The sequence below is a fragment of the Scyliorhinus torazame genome, chromosome 14 (assembly GCF_047496885.1).
Source record: "Scyliorhinus torazame isolate Kashiwa2021f chromosome 14, sScyTor2.1, whole genome shotgun sequence".
In the NCBI taxonomy this organism is placed as follows: domain Eukaryota; kingdom Metazoa; phylum Chordata; class Chondrichthyes; order Carcharhiniformes; family Scyliorhinidae; genus Scyliorhinus; species Scyliorhinus torazame.
The window spans coordinates 36,271,899-36,291,283 of record NC_092720.1 but is presented as its reverse complement, the minus strand read 5'-3'; the positions used below and the strand labels follow the sequence as shown (position 1 = coordinate 36,291,283).

The 19,385-nt window shown below is 47.4% G+C and overlaps 1 protein-coding gene across 3 annotated transcripts in view; it reads left to right on the top strand.

Annotated features, from left to right (window-relative positions):
- Positions 1-18,321, top strand: part of dner (delta/notch-like EGF repeat containing) — a 384,518-nt gene extending 366,197 nt beyond the window's left edge. For all 3 annotated transcript variants that reach the window (XM_072473932.1, XM_072473930.1, XM_072473929.1), the window contains 5 exons: positions 415-537; positions 2,841-2,954; positions 8,990-9,121; positions 10,191-10,437; positions 15,991-18,321. In XM_072473932.1, the coding sequence (XP_072330033.1) occupies positions 415-537; positions 2,841-2,954; positions 8,990-9,121; positions 10,191-10,437; positions 15,991-16,102 (728 nt within the window). In that variant the 3' untranslated portion in view covers positions 16,103-18,321. The remainder of the gene's footprint in view (positions 1-414; positions 538-2,840; positions 2,955-8,989; positions 9,122-10,190; positions 10,438-15,990) is intronic.
- Positions 18,322-19,385: the final 1,064 nt, after the last annotated feature.

Below are 19,385 nucleotides of genomic sequence, written 5' to 3'. Positions count from 1 at the left end.
GACCATAAGATATAGGAGCAGAATTAGACCATTCGGCCCATCGAGTTTGTTCCGCCATTCGATTATGGCTAATAATGGGGGGAGTGCAGGGAGGCTCAAGTGGAGCACTATTGCTAGCATGAACTGTTTGGATCGAATGAATGGCTTGTTTCAGTGTGCTCGGTATGTAAAGAATCCGATCATTATCTTGGATGGTTGGAGAATCTCAATCCTGTTCCTATGAGGTGCAAGTCCGCAGTACAAGACTGCCCACAGTTATACTTCAGGTCATATTTATATTTAATTGGTTCATACATTATTAATGTAGATCAGTAAGTGTCTTTTGCCCTCAGGTTCACCTTCAGCTGCGGTCTGAAGCTGTCTTTGCCGGGAGTGCATGTTGCAATTGAAGTATGAAGACATTGTTCTCCACAGGTTACCATGGTCTGTATTGTGAGGAAGAATACAACGAGTGCCTTTCAGTACCTTGTCAGAATTCAGGCACCTGCAAAGACTTGGTAAATGGGTATGAATGCCAGTGCCCTGATGACTATAAAGGTAGGTCATGGAATGTCTTTGAGGCATGTATGTAGGGACATTGAATACATTTCTTTGGTGCTGTAGGAGAATACACCTTTAACTCTTTGACTAACTAAAGTGTAAACTTTCAAAATGCATGTGCCTTTTCAAACAGAGTAGAACCTCCACCAGATCGGGCTGGATTAGCACTGGGCTAAATAGCTGGCTTTTAAAGCAGACCAAGGCAGGCCAGCAGCACGGTTCAATTCCTGTACCAGCCTCTCCAAACAGGCGCCGGAATGTGGCGACTAGGGGCTTTTCACAGTAACTTCATTTGAAGCCTACTTGTGACAATAAGCGATTTTCATTTCATTTCATTTTCTATTGTTTTTCTGATGCTGATTGTTTTAAGTTAGGATCTGATTTGTTTCCGTTTCACATGGGCGGTAGGAATCCACTCCTATTTGTCCTCATGACAGAATTTTCCTGGTCACAAGGTTCTTTCATGAAGAGGCGAAGCACGTCCCCAAGGGGAGGGGGAGCTATTAACAATTTTAAAACTCTTACTTATCAGCAGTGAGTTGTAGAACAGCATTTGTTAAAGCTCATTTGACCATCGTCCCGCCCCCAAACCCTCGGCTTTCAAATGACGGCATAAAGCGAAACAGGGAGAACCCAAACAAGTCAGAAAATACATTGCAAACTGGACCAAAAAAGAACGAGAAAATGATGCCCAAATGAAAGAGACTAGGCCTACAGATAGGGTCAGGGCCTGGAATCTTGGCCAACTGTTCCTTCTCTTTCTGAGGCCAATTGTATGTTCCAATCAGAGGTCGATTAACTCAGTCGGGATCAGGAATTAAATTTGGAATTTTGCTGTGCCGAATGATTCTGCTAAACAGTGGATAAACTCATTGAGGGGAGTGGGAGAGGGTGCATATTTAGAGTTAATTAAACAACTGGATTTAAGTTGCAGTTAGAACTCATCATTCCATTCTTTGTCATGAAAACCCTCTCATTGTAGCAGTTAGTTTACTGATATTGGAGACTCTTGACTTACTTGCTTTATCACAATCACGTTATTCCTTTCTGAAGCTTGTGCATAGGCCTCAACCAAGCCCTTTCCAAGAGTCAGGCCGCATGCCTGACACAGTTGCTACCCTTTCCATGCCAACCCTGTGCTCCACCACCCCTCAGTACAGAACCATCGTCATCAATTCAGAGCATTCCACAGGAGATGTTGATTATTCTTGATCTCTGCACACAATGGACGGGATTCTCCCGCCGCTTGTCAATGGGATTTCCCATTGAAGCCACCCCATGCCGCCAGGAAACCAGCGGGCAGGGCTGCGCTGCCAACAGAAAAAATGAATCCTAAAAGGCCGGAGAATTCTGGGCAATAACTTACAATATCACCGGACTGATTACCCCATAATTATTGAAATACAACCGACATTCATTCCCTGTCAAAATGTATGCATCAAAATGGCAGCACTTAAATGATGATTGGCATTGGACTGGTACTGCATTCTTGAGCACCGTAGAGCGGCAGGTAGGAGTAATTCTGTCTGACAAACCACAGACTGTCTCAGTTAGACTATGAGGGAATGGAACAATAAATTGGAAGTGAAGTTTAGTAAGAGCAGAGGCTGGACATTGCTCATCTACACATTGCCTGACAACATACAAGCTAAGACTGGATAGGGAGATACAGCCAAAATATTAAGACACGGATTTTTAAAGATGAAAATAGAAGTTAAGAATAAGAAAACAGCTTTGCCTCACCTAAGCTCTATCCCTGGTAACGGGATTCTCTCAACCTCAACTTCAAACAATTTTACCCTCTATTAATCTCTGCTGGATGGTTTTTCTAATAACGTAGCTCCCTCTGCAAGAAGATTGGATTAGATTGGATTTGATTTATTGTCACGTGTACCGAGGTACAGTGTAGAAATTCTTCCTATGTTGTGTTTCGGAACAATTTCAAAACCGAAGAAGACACATTAGAAATTTATAAATCTTGGCTGTCCCAGTGGGTTCAATTAGTTTCCCACCAGAGTTATTATTATATCAAACCAGAAGTACCCATCAGATAAAGACAGGAACCCACTGATCCCAAGTAGATCCCTACTGATTCCAGGGTTCCCCAGATAGCATTCCGGGGAGCGGGGGTAAAATCTCACTTCATCCCTTACACAGCCTGTGAAAATAAGGAGACAAAGCAAGGCAGTAACTTCCAACATGGGCCAGTGTTTCAGGACTCCATTGGTCATGCCAGGTTCGCGGGCATTTGACGATATTAAAAGCGGCACGTAACATAATCTTGCCCCATTTATTTTCAGGCAAATACTGCGATCAGTACAAGGATCCCTGTACCACGATCAGCTGTCAGAATGGAGGTACCTGCACCAGCCAGGAGCTTAATACCACCTGTATTTGTGTACCTGGATTTACAGGCAAGTAGCACAGAACAGCAAAGGAACTGTCTCTAAGGCCTTCGAACTCAGGCTTCTAACTGTTTTGCGAAGAACATTTCTAGCCTTCTCAGCATAAACCGGCCTTAAACTTTACAAAGCAACTGCTCTCAATGGTGTGTCACATGCTGGATAGAAGATAACATATGCTGCGATGCTGGATATTGTACAAGTTTCAGTTTCAAATGACGTGGATGCACAGTATGCATGAGGTAGAAGCAAGCACCTTTTACTCAGCCCTGCAAAGCACACGGAGTGGGAGACATATAGAAGAGGAAGAAGTGGGAAGGAAGGAATGTCTTATAGAAGGAGCAAAGGATTTAGGAAAGCAGTCTTAGCCAAACAGCCAGTTAAGAGATGACAGAGAAAGAGGAAACCAAACAAAGCAGAGGTGAGAGAAGGAATGAGGAAGTGAGCAGAAGAAAAACACAAACAGTTGCAAGAGGATTGAAATAAAATAGTTATTTGTCCTAAGAATTAGATCCTGATATCCCACCAGAGACACCGTAATTGAAGAGACCCCCACTAGAGACCCTCCATGAGAGAGACCTCTGCCTGGAAGCTTGCAATCACATGCTTGAGTGGTTGGAATGTATTTACCTCTCTTTGATGTGGTTGATATTTGTAAACATTGGAGCTTCAGCATGTAGAGTCTCTCACCCATGAAGGGAGATGAATGAATCAAGCCTGCAGCTGTTTTGTGGAAGCTGTCAATCACAGCCCACTTCTAGAAATAAATGAATGACTTGCAGCTAATGAATCTGAAGGGTTTAAACACAGGTCACAGATGTTCTCGTTCCAGGAATGGACACATGGCGCTTCCAGGTAAGTGTTACAAATATCTGCAAATTTAGCTGCCATATACCCAGCCCCTTCATCCAGCTCATTGATATAAATTGTAAATAGTTGAGGCCCCGGCCTCTGACCCCTGTGACACTCCGCTAGTTACAGCTTGCCAACTTGAAAATGGTCCGTTTATCTCTACTCACTGCTTCCTGTTAGCTAACCAATCCACGCTAATATAGGTAGCATTGTAATTTGCAATGGGAAAATATGAAATTTAGATAGGTTAAATAGGGCCAACATTTGGCAGTGGAGTTTATCATGGATAAGTGCGAGGTTATCCATTTTGGCCAGAAATATGGAGAACGGGCAGGAAGGTGGAGCTGAGGCCGAGAGGAGATCAGTCACAATCGTATTGAATGGTAGAGTGGGCTTCAGGGGCTGAATTGCCAACCTCTGCTCCTAGTTCTTGTGTTCTAATATGATGCCCCCAACACCTTGAACTTTTATTTTGTGAAGTAACCTTTGATGTGACACCTTGTCAAATGCCTTTTGGAAATCCAAGTCCACCACATCTACAGGTCCCCCTTTATCCATGTTGCTTGTTACTTACTCCAGAATTCTAATAAATCAATCAAACATGATTTCCATTTCAGAAAACCGTGTTGACTCTACCTGACTGTATTATTTTTTTCTAAACGTCCTGCTCATACCTCGTTCATAATGGATACTAACATTTTCCCTACAAGAGATGTCGGGCTACCTACTTTTAACTACTCTTTTGTGTCCTTTTATATCTTCTATATTGAAGTCATATGCAAAATATCCAATCAACACTTCCGCCATTTTCTTGTTTCCCGTTATTAATTTTCACCCTCAAAGGGACCAATGTTGACTCTAGCTACTCTTTTTCCTTTAAAAAAAGCTTGAAGCAGCTCCAGCTATTTTTATATTTCTGGATGTCTCTTACACTCTAATTTCTCCCTCTCTTTTTTAGTCATTCTTTGCTGATTTCTAAAATCTGTCTAATTTTCTGACTGACCATGAATCTTTGCAGTATTGTAGGCTTTTCCTTTTGATTTGATACTATTTTTAAATTGGAAGGAAAAAGCACACTGTATTTCACGCTGGTTCAAAAAACACGGCGTTGGAAACCGATCACCGGCCACAAATCTGGCCGCTCATTTGTCATTCATTTGGAGGCCAGGAAGCCAGGGTTTTGGGGGCAGTGGCGAGGGAGGAAGTCGGGATGACATCTTGGGGAGGGTGCCCCCAATATAGACAGGGGACCTCCTGAATGAGGTGGCCCCTCCTTGATTCCTGCCACTTTACATCTAGGCCACAAAACAATCGTGCCCACAGCTACTGCTTTATGGCGTGGGCGGTATATTATACAGGTCAGGAGGCTGACTAACAAGCCTGATTGATGTTTAATTATTTATTATTTAAATCAGGTGGGCTACTGATTTTGGCATCCGCACATTGTTTTTATGGCAATCAGCCCAGGGGTGGGCAGGAAGGTGGGTGGGTGAGCCACCCACTGTATTTTATATGTTTGTCTGCCCCCCCCCCCCCCCAGGGGTGGGCAGGAAGGTGGGTGGGCGAGCCACCCACTGTATTTTATATGTTTGTCTGCCCCCCCCAGGGGTGGGCAGGAAGGTGGGTGGGCGAGCCACCCACTGTATTTTATATGTTTGTCTGCCCCCCCCCCCCCCCCAGGGGTGGGCAGGAAGGTGGGTGGGCGAGCCACCCACTGTATTTTATATGTTTGTCTGGCCCCCCCCCCCCCAGGGGTGGGCAGGAAGGTGGGTGGGCGAGCCACCCACTGTATTTTATATGTTTGTCTGCCCCCCCCCCCCCCAGGGGTGGGCAGGAAGGAAGGTGGGTGGGCGAGTCACCCACTGTATTTTATATGTTTGTCTGCCCCCCCACCCCCCACCCCCACCCTCCCAGCCCCCTGCTGAAAACATGTCCAGTGAGGTCTATAAAATCCAGCCCAATGTAAATGCAATAAATGAGTTGTTCAAGTACAGGGTAGCTCTCAGGTCACCAAGGTTGCTCTTAGGTTTTGATCCAGGCATCAGGTAGCAAATGAATGCAATTAATCCATTAATTGGTAGTTTCTTGAAAAGATATGCATGTGGGTGCAGTGTTTAATTTCTAGTCACAGAAACGCTTGTTTAATTTTGTTGTGTTAATGCAATGGCAGTACTGTTATTATCAAATTTTATGCAGTTAGACACCTCCTGTGCCCTTTTCAAATGTTCAGTGTGTCTGAACACGCAGTTGGTGTATGTTCAGTGTGTCTGAACACGCAGTTGTTGTATGTTCAGTGTGTCTGAACACGCAGTTGTTGTATGTTCAGTGTGTCTGAACACGCAGTTGTTGTATGTTCAGTGTGTCTGAACACGCAGTTGTTGTATGTTCAGTGTGTCTGAACACGCAGTTGTTGTATGTTCAGTGTGTCTGAACACGCAGTTGTTGTATGTTCAGTGTGTCTGAACACGCAGTTGTTGTATGTTCAGTGTGTCTGAACACGCAGTTGTTGTATGTTCAGTGTGTCTGAACACGCAGTTGTTGTATGTTCAGTGTGTCTGAACACGCAGTTGTTGTATGTTCAGTGTGTCTGAACACACAGTTGTTGTATGTTCAGTGTGTCTGAACACGCAGTTGTTGTATGTTCAGTGTGTCTGAACACGCAGTTGTTGTATGTTCAGTGTGTCTGAACACACAGTTGTTGTATGTTCAGTGTGTCTGAACACGCAGTTGTTGTATGTTCAGTGTGTCTGAACACACTTGTTGTATGTTCAGTGTGTCTGAACACGCAGTTGTTGTATGTTCAGTGTGTCTGAACACGCAGTTGTTGTATGTTCAGTGTGTCTGAACACGCAGTTGTTGTATGTTCAGTGTGTCTGAACACGCAGTTGGTGTATGTTCAGTGTGTCTGAACACGCAGTTGTTGTATGTTCAGTGTGTCTGAACACGCAGTTGTTGTATGTTCAGTGTGTCTGAACACGCAGTTGTTGTATGTTCAGTGTGTCTGAACACGCAGTTGTTGTATGTTCAGTGTGTCTGAACACGCAGTTGGTGAAAGGCGGTTTTACAACCATTTTTTCCTGCAACAAAATGTGACTCATTTTTCTGTGAACGGTGATACAACTTTGATAGCTGTGCCATATTCTAATGTATTCAGTCCTTCCAGTAAAAGAACTTACGGTCATGAAGGTGGGCTCATCAGGAAGCCCCATTGCATGCCCAGACAAGGGCCGAAATGAGATTGCACAGGATTTCAGGGCAGGCTCGCACCTGAAATCTTACTCTACCTTTCTCGTTCAGAGGCCGAGCAACATCCTACACAATTTCCATCATGTCCCAGTTCTAAGCCTAGCAGGGATGTAATGATGGGACTGTATAAAACGCTGGTTAGACTACAGAATTTTGTGCACAGTTCGGACACCATGTTGCAGAAGGGCATAATTGCTCTGGAGAGAGTGCAGAGGAGATTTACAAGAATGTTGCCAGGGTTTGAAAGTTGCAGTTATGAGGAGAGAATGGATAGGATAGGGTTATTTTCCTTCGAACAGAGGAGATTAAAGGGTGACCTAATTAAGGTGTACAAAATTATGAGAGGCCTACTTTTTCCCCCTGAGCCGAGGGGTCAATTTCCAGGGGGCATAGATTGAAGGTGATTGGTAGAAGGATTTGAGGGAACATGAGGAAATGATTTCCATCCAGAGAGCAGTGGGCATTGGGAATTCACTGCCTAAGTTGGTGGTTGAGGCTGAAATGCTCAACTCATTTAAAAAGCTAACTGGATCTGCATCTGAAGTGCTGTAACTTGCAAGGCTATGGACCAGGTACTGGAAAGCGGGATAAAAATGAATGACTAGTTTCTTTTTTCTCTTATTTTAGCCAGCACAGACACAATGGGCTGAATGGTGATAATGCATCACTGTAAATACACAAGAGGTTAATGTAAATACACCACAACTAAGTAAACACCAGAGGGAGCACCAGAGATGTCATGACATGTAGACATACAGCTAATGAACACATAGACTAGGACACAACCAATGGGCAGTGAAGACACCCAGAGGTGACACTACCACAAGGGGGCATTACACAACCCATATATATGGACAGGGCACACATGCTCTGTCTTTTTCCACAGGCGACACTTAAGAGAGTAGGACAGGGGCAGATCAGAAGCATCACACCCACCACGTGGCTTAGAGCAGACTGGTTAGTTAGACTGAGTTACTATAGGAAGATTAGCAGGAGAGTCGAACTCATAGAAAACTGTGCTAATGGTTCAATAAATCACATTGAAATTACTTGGAGTATCTTTTGGTCAAAGCTGCATCGAGTTGCAGCCTGTGTTATCCCAGAGTATAAAACACAACAGGCTGAATGGCCTCTTTCTGCACCGTAGTTTTTCTATGGTTCGATAGTTCAGATTCAACATTCATCGTGTTTCTAATCATTTATTCAGGCAAAGCATTTCAGTTCCAGTTGTTGTGGCAGAAACTTTCAATCATTTTATTTCTGATTGACTATTTTGCTTCAGTGTGGGCAGCAAAACCATTGGTGCAGAGCAAGAATTGAAATCACTGCAACTGGGCAGCATGGTGACACAGTGGTTAGCACTGCTGCCTCACAGAACCAGGGGCCCAGATTCAATTCTGACCTTGGGTGACTGTCTGTGTGGAGTCTGCACGTTCTCCCCGTGTCTGTGTGGGTTTCCTACAGGTGCTCCTTCCACAGTCCAAAATGTGCAGGTTAGGTGGATTGGCCATGTTAAATTGTCCCTCAGTGTCCAACGGTTGGGTGGGGTTGCGGGGCAGTGGGCCTAGTTAGGGCGCTCTTTCAGAGAGTTAGTGCAGACTTGATGGGTCAAATGGCCTCCTTCTGCAGTGTAGGCATTCTATGGTTCTAACTGAAATATTGCAGGTTCTACAATGGACAGGCAATCTGCTCCCACCTGGTAACTACCCACCGGATACAGGTTCAGAATTTACCCTTTTCTGTGTCACCATGGTGATTAATTCAGCAAAGAATGCTGGGAAGATGTTTTTGTTTGCAGCCAATCAAAGCTCTGCGTAAAATATCACCACACCGACATTCTGTGTGATTGCCCATAATATCGGTCATTGGATGGAGAAGGGGGACATTTTATTTCCCAAAATGTTCTTCCACATTTAACCATGGCTCCTGTCATTCTTCTGTTTGTGCAGGTGAAGTATGTGAGGCTGATATAAATGAGTGCGACAGTAATCCTTGCCATCATGGAGGGACGTGCATGAATCAGCAAAATGGCTACACCTGCCACTGCCCACATGGCTGGGTTGGAATTAACTGCGATGTTCGTAAGCACTTCAGTCTTCTTGAACCTGTCGATTAGCCTTGATCAGGAATTACACGGGTGGACCTCTCCTTTACCGGAAGACATATTCATTCCAAAAGTCTTTTAAAGTGTTTGATACCAAGTATTTAATGGAGAAGGGCACTGACTATTAGCATTACAAACGTTGCCCTTAGCTCAATACAGCAGCAAGGAACGTTTGCTGCCCATATTTAAGCGCTTTTATTTTTTCTGCTAGAAAGACGCACAAGTTCCAGAAAGTGTTGAATAGTATTGATTTCTTTAAAATCTTTCATTTTGACCTTTTTTCCCCCACTTTGTGAAATTTGGTCTCCTGCGATCCCCCCAATAAATCCCAAACTGCCGCTGCATTAATTTGAGCTCCAAGATATTTAGCCAGAATGGGATAATGTGTTGGGACAGCTCGTAATTTTCTCGTAATTCAAAACTCACTAAAGTCTGATAGGTCCATTTTTTAGCACCAACATTTCAATTTGCTGCATTGTTTACATGACTGAATCCAAATTATTGGATAACGCCATTTTTTTCATGTCAAAAACAATTATCCAGGAATGAGGAACTTCAGTTACGAGGATATATTAGAGAGGTTGGGACTGTTCTCCTTCGAGAGAAGAAGGCTGAGAGGAAATTTGATAGAGATGCTCAGAATCATGAGGGGGCTGGGCAGAGCACACAGGCAGAAACTGTTCCTGCTCGTAAAAGGATCAAGAATGAGAGGGCACAGATTTAAAGTGATTTGCAAAGGATGCAAATATGAAGTGAGAAAAAAATTTTTCATCACGAGTGGTTTTGGGCTGGAACACAATGTCTGGACGTGTAGTGGCATTCAAGAGGGCATTATGTGATTATTTGAACAGAGACAATATGCAGGAGTATGAGGAGAAGGCAGGGGAATGGCGTAGAATGGCACGACACCATAATGCTCATTTGGAGAGACGTTGCGGACACGATGGACTAGATGGTCTGCTTCTGCGCCATCACACTTCTGTGATTCTGTGAAAGACTAGAGGGCTGTAGCTTTACCTTGAATATCTCCGTCTGTTTTTGTGTAGACCTGGAATGGAAGTCTGATCGGATGGCTGAGAGTCTGAATAACATGCCCCGTCACTCTCTCTACATTATCATTGGAGCCCTCTGTGTGGCCTTTGTTCTGATGCTCATCATTTTGATTGTGGGGATCTGTCGCATTAGCCGCATTGAGTACCAGGGCTCTTCCAGACCATCTTACGAAGAATTCTACAACTGCCGGAGCATTGACAGTGAATTCAGCAGTGCGATAGCTTCGATCCGACATGCCAGGTATGGGTGTACAAGATTATTCATCACCTTGGTAACATAAAAATATTTCCCAGTGCAAAGAAACATAAAAACACTTGGCCTATCATGCCTGTGCCGCCCAGAAGAAAAAAAGCTATCCAGCCTAATCCCACTTTCCAGCTCTTGTACTTCTCAGTAACCTAGCATTCCCATTCCCTGGGCTGGATTCTCCATTGCAGTGGCTAAGTGCCGGCTGAAACGAAGACTGCGCGAGCGTTTTACAATGCCAAAATCGGCGCCGCACCCTCACCGATTCTGGGACCAGTGAGGGGCTAGCAGCGGCATCGGGTGAAACCCCGGCACCTGAGCCAATAATGGCCGGAGAATGGCCGGGTCTGTGGCCGCACATGGTATGGCGACGACCTGCAGGGGTTGCGTCGTGCGCGGACCCGACCTGCCATCCGCGACCCCACAGGCCACCCCCTGGCCACCACCCACCAGTCTTCCCAGCCCTCGTGGAAGCCCACACGGCCAGCGGCACGGATCCCGGCTGGGTGTCGTGCTGCTGGACACCGTCCGCAGCCAACACGCCAGGATCCCGACCGCTCAGACCACACGTCAACCGTGCAGTCGGAAACTCCATGGCCGGGATTCTCTGATCTCGCGGCCAAGTTCTGACGTCGGCGTCAAAAGCTGCGCGAGCGACTCCAGCGTCAATGGGGCTCCAGGACCAGGCACGCACCCCTTCCTCGGGAACTAGTACGGCGCCGGAGTGGTGTCTGCTGCTCCGGCACTCGAAAGCCGGAGCGCCACGGCCGGCGCGGGTCCGCGCATGCGAATGGGCTCTCGTCTCCGCGTCGGCCCCCGGGCAATATGGCGGAGCCCTACAGAGGCCCGGCGTGGGGGATCAGAGACCCCCACCCCCCGGAATTAGCCCACCCGCCGATCAGTAGGCCCCGTTCGAGGGCCTGGCCACCGTGGAGGCCTCCACCAGAGTCGGATCCCCCCCCACCCCCCCCCCACCAAGACGGCCCCCGCAGCCAGAACTTCAAGGTCCCATTGGGTGTTACCATACGTAACCACGCCGGCGGGACTCGACCGAATTCAGCGGGCACTCAGCCCGCCTAGGTGTGGAGAATCAGCGGGGGGGATGCTTTCAATGGACCCTGCCCAGCGCGACGGCGACCCCGCAGGCGCGATCTGTGGCGATTCTCCAGTCGGCGGCGAATCGGCGGGCCAGCGTCGGAGCGGCGTGGCGCGCTTCTCGCGCCCCCCTGGCGAATCCACAATCCGGCGCGGGATCAGAGAATCCCAGCCCATGCTTCTGTGATTCTCTGGCCCTCTCGGCTGACATTCACCCGGGCGTGGATTGATGCAAGCATTTGCCAGCGTGGCCCTGACAAGCTGAACCCCACGGTGTGTCAAGGATGTACGTATTCAGCATAGGTGTCTCCAAAGTTGATCGATGGCTCCCCTCCCCCACTATGCAAATCTTGTCCACCCCACCCCAGCCCCCCTATCAGACCCCCAAACCAGACTTGCACATTAGACCCCCCCACCAGAGACCCCCATCACTGCCCCCTCACCCCTGCAGAGATCACCATCAGACCCCCCATCAGAGACCTTCAACAGAGACCGGCATCAGATCCCCCATCAGAGACCTCCATCAGAGATCCCATCAGAGACCTCCATCAGAGACCCCATTAGAGCCCCCATTAGTGACCCCCAGCAGAACCCCCCCATCACACCACCCACCAATCCCCATCAGAGACCCCATCAGAGACCCCATCAGTGCCCCCATTAGTGACCCCCAGCAGAACCCCCCCATCACACCACGCACCAATCCCCATCAGAGACCCCATTCAATCCCACCATCACAGACCACCATCAGAGACCCCATCCAATCCCTCCATCAGAGACCTCCATCAGAGACCCCATCAGAGATCCCTATCAGAGACCCCATCAGAGACCCCATCAGAGCCCCCATTAGTGACCCCCAGCAGAACCCCCACAACACACCAACCCATCAGAGACCCCATCCAATCCCTCCATCAGAGACCACAATCAGAGACCCCCATCATAGACCCCCATAACACCTCATATCAGAGACCCCTCATATCAGAGACCCCTCATATCAGAGACCCCATATCAGAGACCCATCACATCAGAGACCCCTGTATCAGAGACCCCCATATCAGATACCCAATATCAGAGACCCCTCATATCAGAGCCCCCTGTATCAGAGACCACTCATATCAGAGACCCCATGTTAGAGACTCCATATCAGAGACCCCTCATATCAGAGACCCCATATCAGAGACCCCTCATATCAGAGACCCCATATCAGAGACCCATCACATCAGAGACCCCTGTATCAGAGACCCCCCATATCAGAGACCCCTCATATCAGAGCCCCCTGTATCAGCGACCCCTCATATCAGAGACCCCATATTAGAGACTCCATATCAGAGACCCCTCATATCAGAGACCCCATATCAGAGACCCCTCATATCAGAGACCCCATATCAGAGACCACATATCAGAGATCCCATATCAGAGACCCCTCATATCAGAGACCCCATATAAGAGACCCATCATATCAGATACCCCATATCAGAGACCCCTCATAGCAGAGCCCCCTGTATCAGAGACCCCTCATATCAGAGACCCCATATCAGAGACCCCATATCAGAGGCCCCTCATATCAGAGACCCCTCATATCAAAAAACCCTCATATCAGAGACCCCATATCAGAGACCCCCATATCAGAGACCTCCTATATCAGAGACCCCCATATCAGAGACCCCGCCATCAGAGATCCCATATCTGAGACCCCCCATATCAGAGACCCCCCATATCAGAGACCCCCATATCAGAGACTCCCTCATATCAGAGACCCCCTCATATCAGAGACCCCCCATATCAGAGACCCTCCCATATCAGAGACCCCATATCAGAGACCCCCCCATATCAGAGACCACCCCTATATCAGAGACCCCATATCAGAGACCCCCCATATCAGAGACCACCACCATATCAGAGACCCCCATATCAGAGACCCCCCCGTATCAGAGACCCCCCCGTATCAGAGACCCCGCATATCAGAGACCCCCCCCATATCAGAGACCCCCCGTATCAGAGACCCCCGTATCAGAGACCCCCCATATCAGAGACCCCCCATATCAGAGACCCCCCTTATTAGAGACCCCACATATCAGAGACCCTCATATCAGAGACCCCTCATATCAGAGACCCCCCATATCAGAGACCCCCTTATTAGAGACCCCACATATCAGAGACCCTCATATCAGAGATCCCCCATATCAGAGCCCCTCATATCAGAGACCCTCATATCAGAGACCCCTCATATCAGAGACGCCTCATATCAGAGATTCCCCATATCAGAGATCCCCCATATCAGAGACCCCGCATATCAGAGACCCTGCATATCAGAAACCTACCATATCAGAGACCCCCGTATCAGAGACCCCTCATATTAGAGACCCCTGGTATCAGAGACCCCCATATCAGAGAACCACCGTATCAGAGACCCCTCATATCAGAGACCCCCCCATATCAGAGATCCCCCATATCAGAGACACCCCCTCCCATATCAGAGTCCCCCCCATATCAGAGGCAGCCCACCCTATCAGTCACCCCTGCCTGGTCGCTAAAGAGCAGTCCAGGCAGAAATACTGAAAAATCACTGCTTTTTCGCTTACCTATCCCTTACACCTGCTGCCTCAGACAGATATGTAGAAAGCAGCAGTTGTAAGGGACAGATAAGTGATCGGGCTCTAATCCCATTTTTTGCCTGACGCTCAATTCCACACCAGATCGGGAACCCTGCCACCAGTAGCACCTTAGGAGGGAATTCTCTGACCGTTCACGCCAGCGGAATTCTCTTGCCCCGCCGGCACTTCACTCCCTCCAGTCGGTATCCTGAAGGCGTGGGATGGCTTCAGTGGGAATTCCCATTGACAGCGGTGGGAGCAGAAAATACCGCCACCAGCGAATGGCGTGCCGCCTCCCGCCACAAGAAACATGCGGCTGGCAGGCTGGTGAATCCTACATTTAGTCATTTATTTGCTGACTCCCTCCCCCAATATTCCACTTGTAGCCTTTGGTTTGTGTTTGCTATTCCTTGTATTTTTCAGCAGCTTTTAGCAGGTTTGAACATTTCTGTGTCTTTCTGAGTTGTGGCTTCTCTGCAGAATATCCAGGGTTCCAAAATACTATTTTATCTCCATTTCTGGACCCCATGGGCAGGATTTGCTACGCAACCCGCCACACATTTCCTGGCAAAGGTGGCCCACCAGGTGCCGGCTGCAGGATCTTCCGGTCTCACTGTTGGCAATGGGATTTCCCACAGCAGGGGTGTGCTGTCGGCGGGACCGGAAGTGTAAAATTCGGGCCCAGGTTTCGAGTTCAAAGATTGTATCGCACTTTCTCAATGTTAAGTCTTTATTGGACTGATATAAAACTTCTGCTTACTGAGAGAGTGCCTCACGGCAGAGTTCACCTGGCTACGGCAAGTCAATTAGGACACGTAGGACTACTGCAATTCAAAACCTAAACATAGTCTACATCAAATGAGCTACCCTCATTGACCCTCTTTGTTATCTCCTCACAAAATGCAACATTATCAATGATTGCACCACTGTTATAATGACTGCTCTAGTCTGTCCTGGTGCTATTAATCTCAACATCTGGGGCGAAATTCTCCCCCAACGGCAGGATGTCCGCCGACTGGCGCCAAAGCCGGCGCCAATCAGACGGGCATCGCGCCGGCCCAAAGGTGCGGAATGCTCCGCATCTTTGGCGGCCTAGCCCCAACATTGAGGGGCTAGGCCGAAGCCGGAGGGATTTCCGCCCCGCCAGCTGGCGGAAATGGCGTTTGTTTCCCCGCCAGCTGGCGCGGAAATGCGGTGCATGCGCGGGAGCGTCAGCGGCCGCTGTCAGTTTCCCAGCGCATGCGCGGGAGCGTCAGCGGCCGCTGTCAGTTTCCCGCGCATGCGCAGTGGGGAGAGTCTCTTCCGCCTCCGCCATGGTGGAGGCCGTGGCGGAGGCGGAAGGGAAAGAGTGCCCCCACGGCACAAGCCCGCCCGCGGATCGGTGGGCCCCGATCGCGGGCCAGGCCACCGTGGGGGCACCCCCCGGGGTCAGATCGCCCCGCGCCCCCCCCAGGACCCCGGAGCCCGCCCACGCCGCCTGGTCCCGCCGGTAAATACCAGGTTTGATTTACGTCGGCGGGACAGGCAATTCCTGGGCGGGACTTCGGCCCATCCGGGCCGGAGAATCCAGCGGGGGGTCCCGCCAACCGGCGCGGCCGGATTCCCGCCCCCGACCAATCTCCGGAAGCGGAGACTTCGGCGGGGGCGGGGGCGGGATTCACGGCGGCCAACGGCCATTCTCCGACCTGGCGTGGGGTCGGAGAATGACGCCCAAGATGTGTAAATTGTAATTTTTAGTGTGGGGTGCTATGAGGGCCCTATGGTTTAGTCTCATATATCCTTGAGCTCGCAAAGATTTCTCTTCCTTATTGTTTTTATTACTGTATGTGTCCTCACACTGTCTCTCTGGCCTCTTTATTAGGTTTGGCAAGAAGGCTAGGCCAGCGATGTATGATGCAACCCCAGTGGCCTATGAAGATTACAGCCCTGATGATAAACCACTGGTCACTCTCATTAAAACAAAAGATTTGTAAAGCACACCGCTTATCTTTTATGAGTGCAAAAAAGGGAAGTACAAACACAAACATACAACACACACACGCACAACACAAACACACACGCTAAGTACTTTGAAGACAATGTACCGCTAGAAGATCTAACAGATTTACTTTCTGAGCTAAATTGTCATTTTCCAGTAGTTAATCGTACGAACCAATTTTATGCTGTATATTTCAATTGAAAAATGTTTGTGTTTCTAAACTACTTGCTATGTTAATGAAATATATTTTCAATGTTGCTATTGACCATGAAAAATATTTATCTTATTAGGTTGTGAACTATTTACAGAAACAATTATACGATCTCTAAGCTATAAAACCTGGGTGTTGGTATATTTATGTTTTCCTGTGTGTGAAATAATAATGCACCATAGCCTGTAGGAATTTGTGTTTTGATAATTATTTCTAACTCATTTTATTGGAAAACTGGGTGACACACAAACTCTCAACACGGGCGGGATTCTCCTCTACCCGGCGGGGCGGGCCGTACCGGCGCCGAGGAGTGGCGTGAACCACCCCGGTGTCGGGCTACCCGGAAGGTGTGGCATCCTCCGCACCTTCAGGGGCTAGGCCGGTGCCGGCGGGGTCGAATATTGGAAATATGAGGACTGCCTGCAATTCATCACAATGTTGACAGTCTCATTGAGAAAAGGGCAGAAGAACGGCCAATGGCTGTGCCCCACCCGACACCAAAACAGAAACTGCACCCGACACAAAAATCCATTCACAAATAGTGGGCAACTGTTCTGTTTCCCATTTAACCAGCATTTTGATGGGCACAACATCTCTTTCTTAACAATTCCCTACAGATCAGCGCCCATTCTAAAGTTACTTTAAAAAACACAAATTGTTCAACTTAATGCTGATTCTTTAAAACAATTTGATTGGAAAAAGGGGTTGCGAGGCTACAATACCCCTTTAAATTATAATTCTCAAAATCAAACAATGGGTCTTGCTTAAATGTAAAGTTGATCTCTACATGCTATGGTGCTTGTTTTAGTGAATTTACCTTGAAGAGGGAACCTCATCATTAGTACCTTTTTTGAAAAATCAGTTATGAATATTCGTTATCACTAAATGTTTATTTCTGTGGGGATTTAAAAAAATCTCTTTTAAACAATGGATCATTAAAGGTGGAATTAGATTATACAGGTTCGAAGACCCTGGTGATATTGAAGGAGCTGATTACTTTGGCACACATGTGATCTAATCTGTGTTAATGACTACAACACCACTGATATTAATTAAGCTTCTACCATTCCATCATCCTCAGCATCTGTTCCCAGGGCACTTGAGCCACCCATTAACCATTACATACTGGTTGGACAAAAATATTCCCCATAGATCAAAATACACAATCGAGAATAAAGACAAACATATTAAATAGACAATATTGTGTTACTGGGGAGCTTTTAGTCAGAATATCTGACAGGGCCACGATCGACGTGCTGCTGAAATGCCAGGAAGACAGATGTTTTCTTTTTATTTACAAAGTAAACCTTTATGTAATGGCTGACACATGATTTTAATAAATTAAATCTACATCTATGAGTCAAAATTTAAAAGCCCGCAGCACCAGGTACGGCAATCACCTAAACGTCTGATTTCCACAGCTTGCTGTCAAATCAGGTAAATTGTCGACAGAATAATTTTAATGTTAATGGAAAGCTTTTATAACTAATTTTTTTAAAATACAGGCAAGAATGTTGAGAGACTCGCTCTTTAGATACCTAGTTTTCAGTAATGCATATTGTAATGAGACTTGAAGAAGTATTTTAAAAGTGATACTGCTGTGCATTCCTATTAAAGCTGCAAAGAAGTTTTAAGGGGTGGCTTGGTACACCTCATGCAAAATTATGTTGTTATGTGCAAGTTGAACATTTTAGCATTTGCTTCAGTTTTTCCTGCTCGGAACATGATCTTGTACTATCCGTGTGATCTTTGTCTTTTAGTTGCTCTTCGGTAACTGGTATTTTTTTATTGCGTGCGGGGTGGTGGGGGGTGGGTAGTCCGTCGACATTTTGAAATGTAATGTGTGTCTTGAATCTCCAAAGTGCTCATTGGTCAGCAGGGGCAGTTTGTGACCGAAGTAGAGGATTTGATTTGCTCCATTAAGTTCGTGCATTGAAGCTGTATGTTTAATGAAACAATAAAACTCTTACCCAAAAAAAAAAGCATCCTATTAGCAATGCAAAGGTCTTTGTGGTCTCAGTTCATTGTGTTTTTAATTAATTGGATTGAATGATAAATCTTGCACACTCCCAGCACAAACCTTATGCAGCTAAGAGCACATATTGAGGAATTATACTCACGCTCGTGATTGTTCATCCATCAATTTTAATAGATAAGAAACTCTGGTTGATTTGTGTGGGCATGGTTTTTCAATATCCCAGTGGATAAGAGTCTAGCCTGGGAACATGCAAATTTATCGCCAGATATTAATTTATACTAATATAAAGCAAAATACCGCGGATGCTGGAAATCTGAAATAAAAACAGGAAATACTGGATTAACTCAGAGACCGCCATCTGTTTCTAAGTGTCACTTTGAGTGCGATTGGCGGGGTGTATCTCATCGGCTGAATCGGTGAGATCACAGCCTATATTTAATGGCACATGGTGCCGGAAATAAGCCCCCACCGGCTTGTCGCCATTACTGGCTGTCTCGCCATCTGATTCGCCAGATTCACGCCTCAGCATCTCGCTGCTAACAAGGAGGAGCTGTTTTTAAAGTCTCCTTCGCTACTCACTCCCAGTCAACACACAAGCATGGCAGCGCAGAGACCTGCTCTTCACTTTGAGGATGCCGACCTGGCCAGGCTTCTCGACGACGTTGGTGCGAGACAGGACACCCTGTTTCCCCGCAGGGGTCAGAGGACCAGTAGCAGGGTCACCAATACAGCCAGGGAGGCAGTGGCAGCGACTCTCAGTGCAGTGCAGCATGACCAGGAGGACCACCGTACAATGTCGGAAGACCAACGACCTCCACTGAGCTGCAAGGGGAGGTTACCACCTCTCTCCTGGCATCATGTCTACTTGCCACTCCGGAAATCCTAGCTGACACCTCGCACCCTCCACACACACAATCTTTGTGCCTGCTCCTCAGAACTCACTGGCACCCACCAGCAGAAGGGGAATGGAAGGAGTGGGAGATTGGGGGAGGGGGAAATGGGGAGGGGGAAGAAGGGAAATGAGGGGAAGCATGGCAATGGGGAGGGAGGATTGGGGGAAGGAGGGGAATGGAGGAGAGGGGTGAGCTG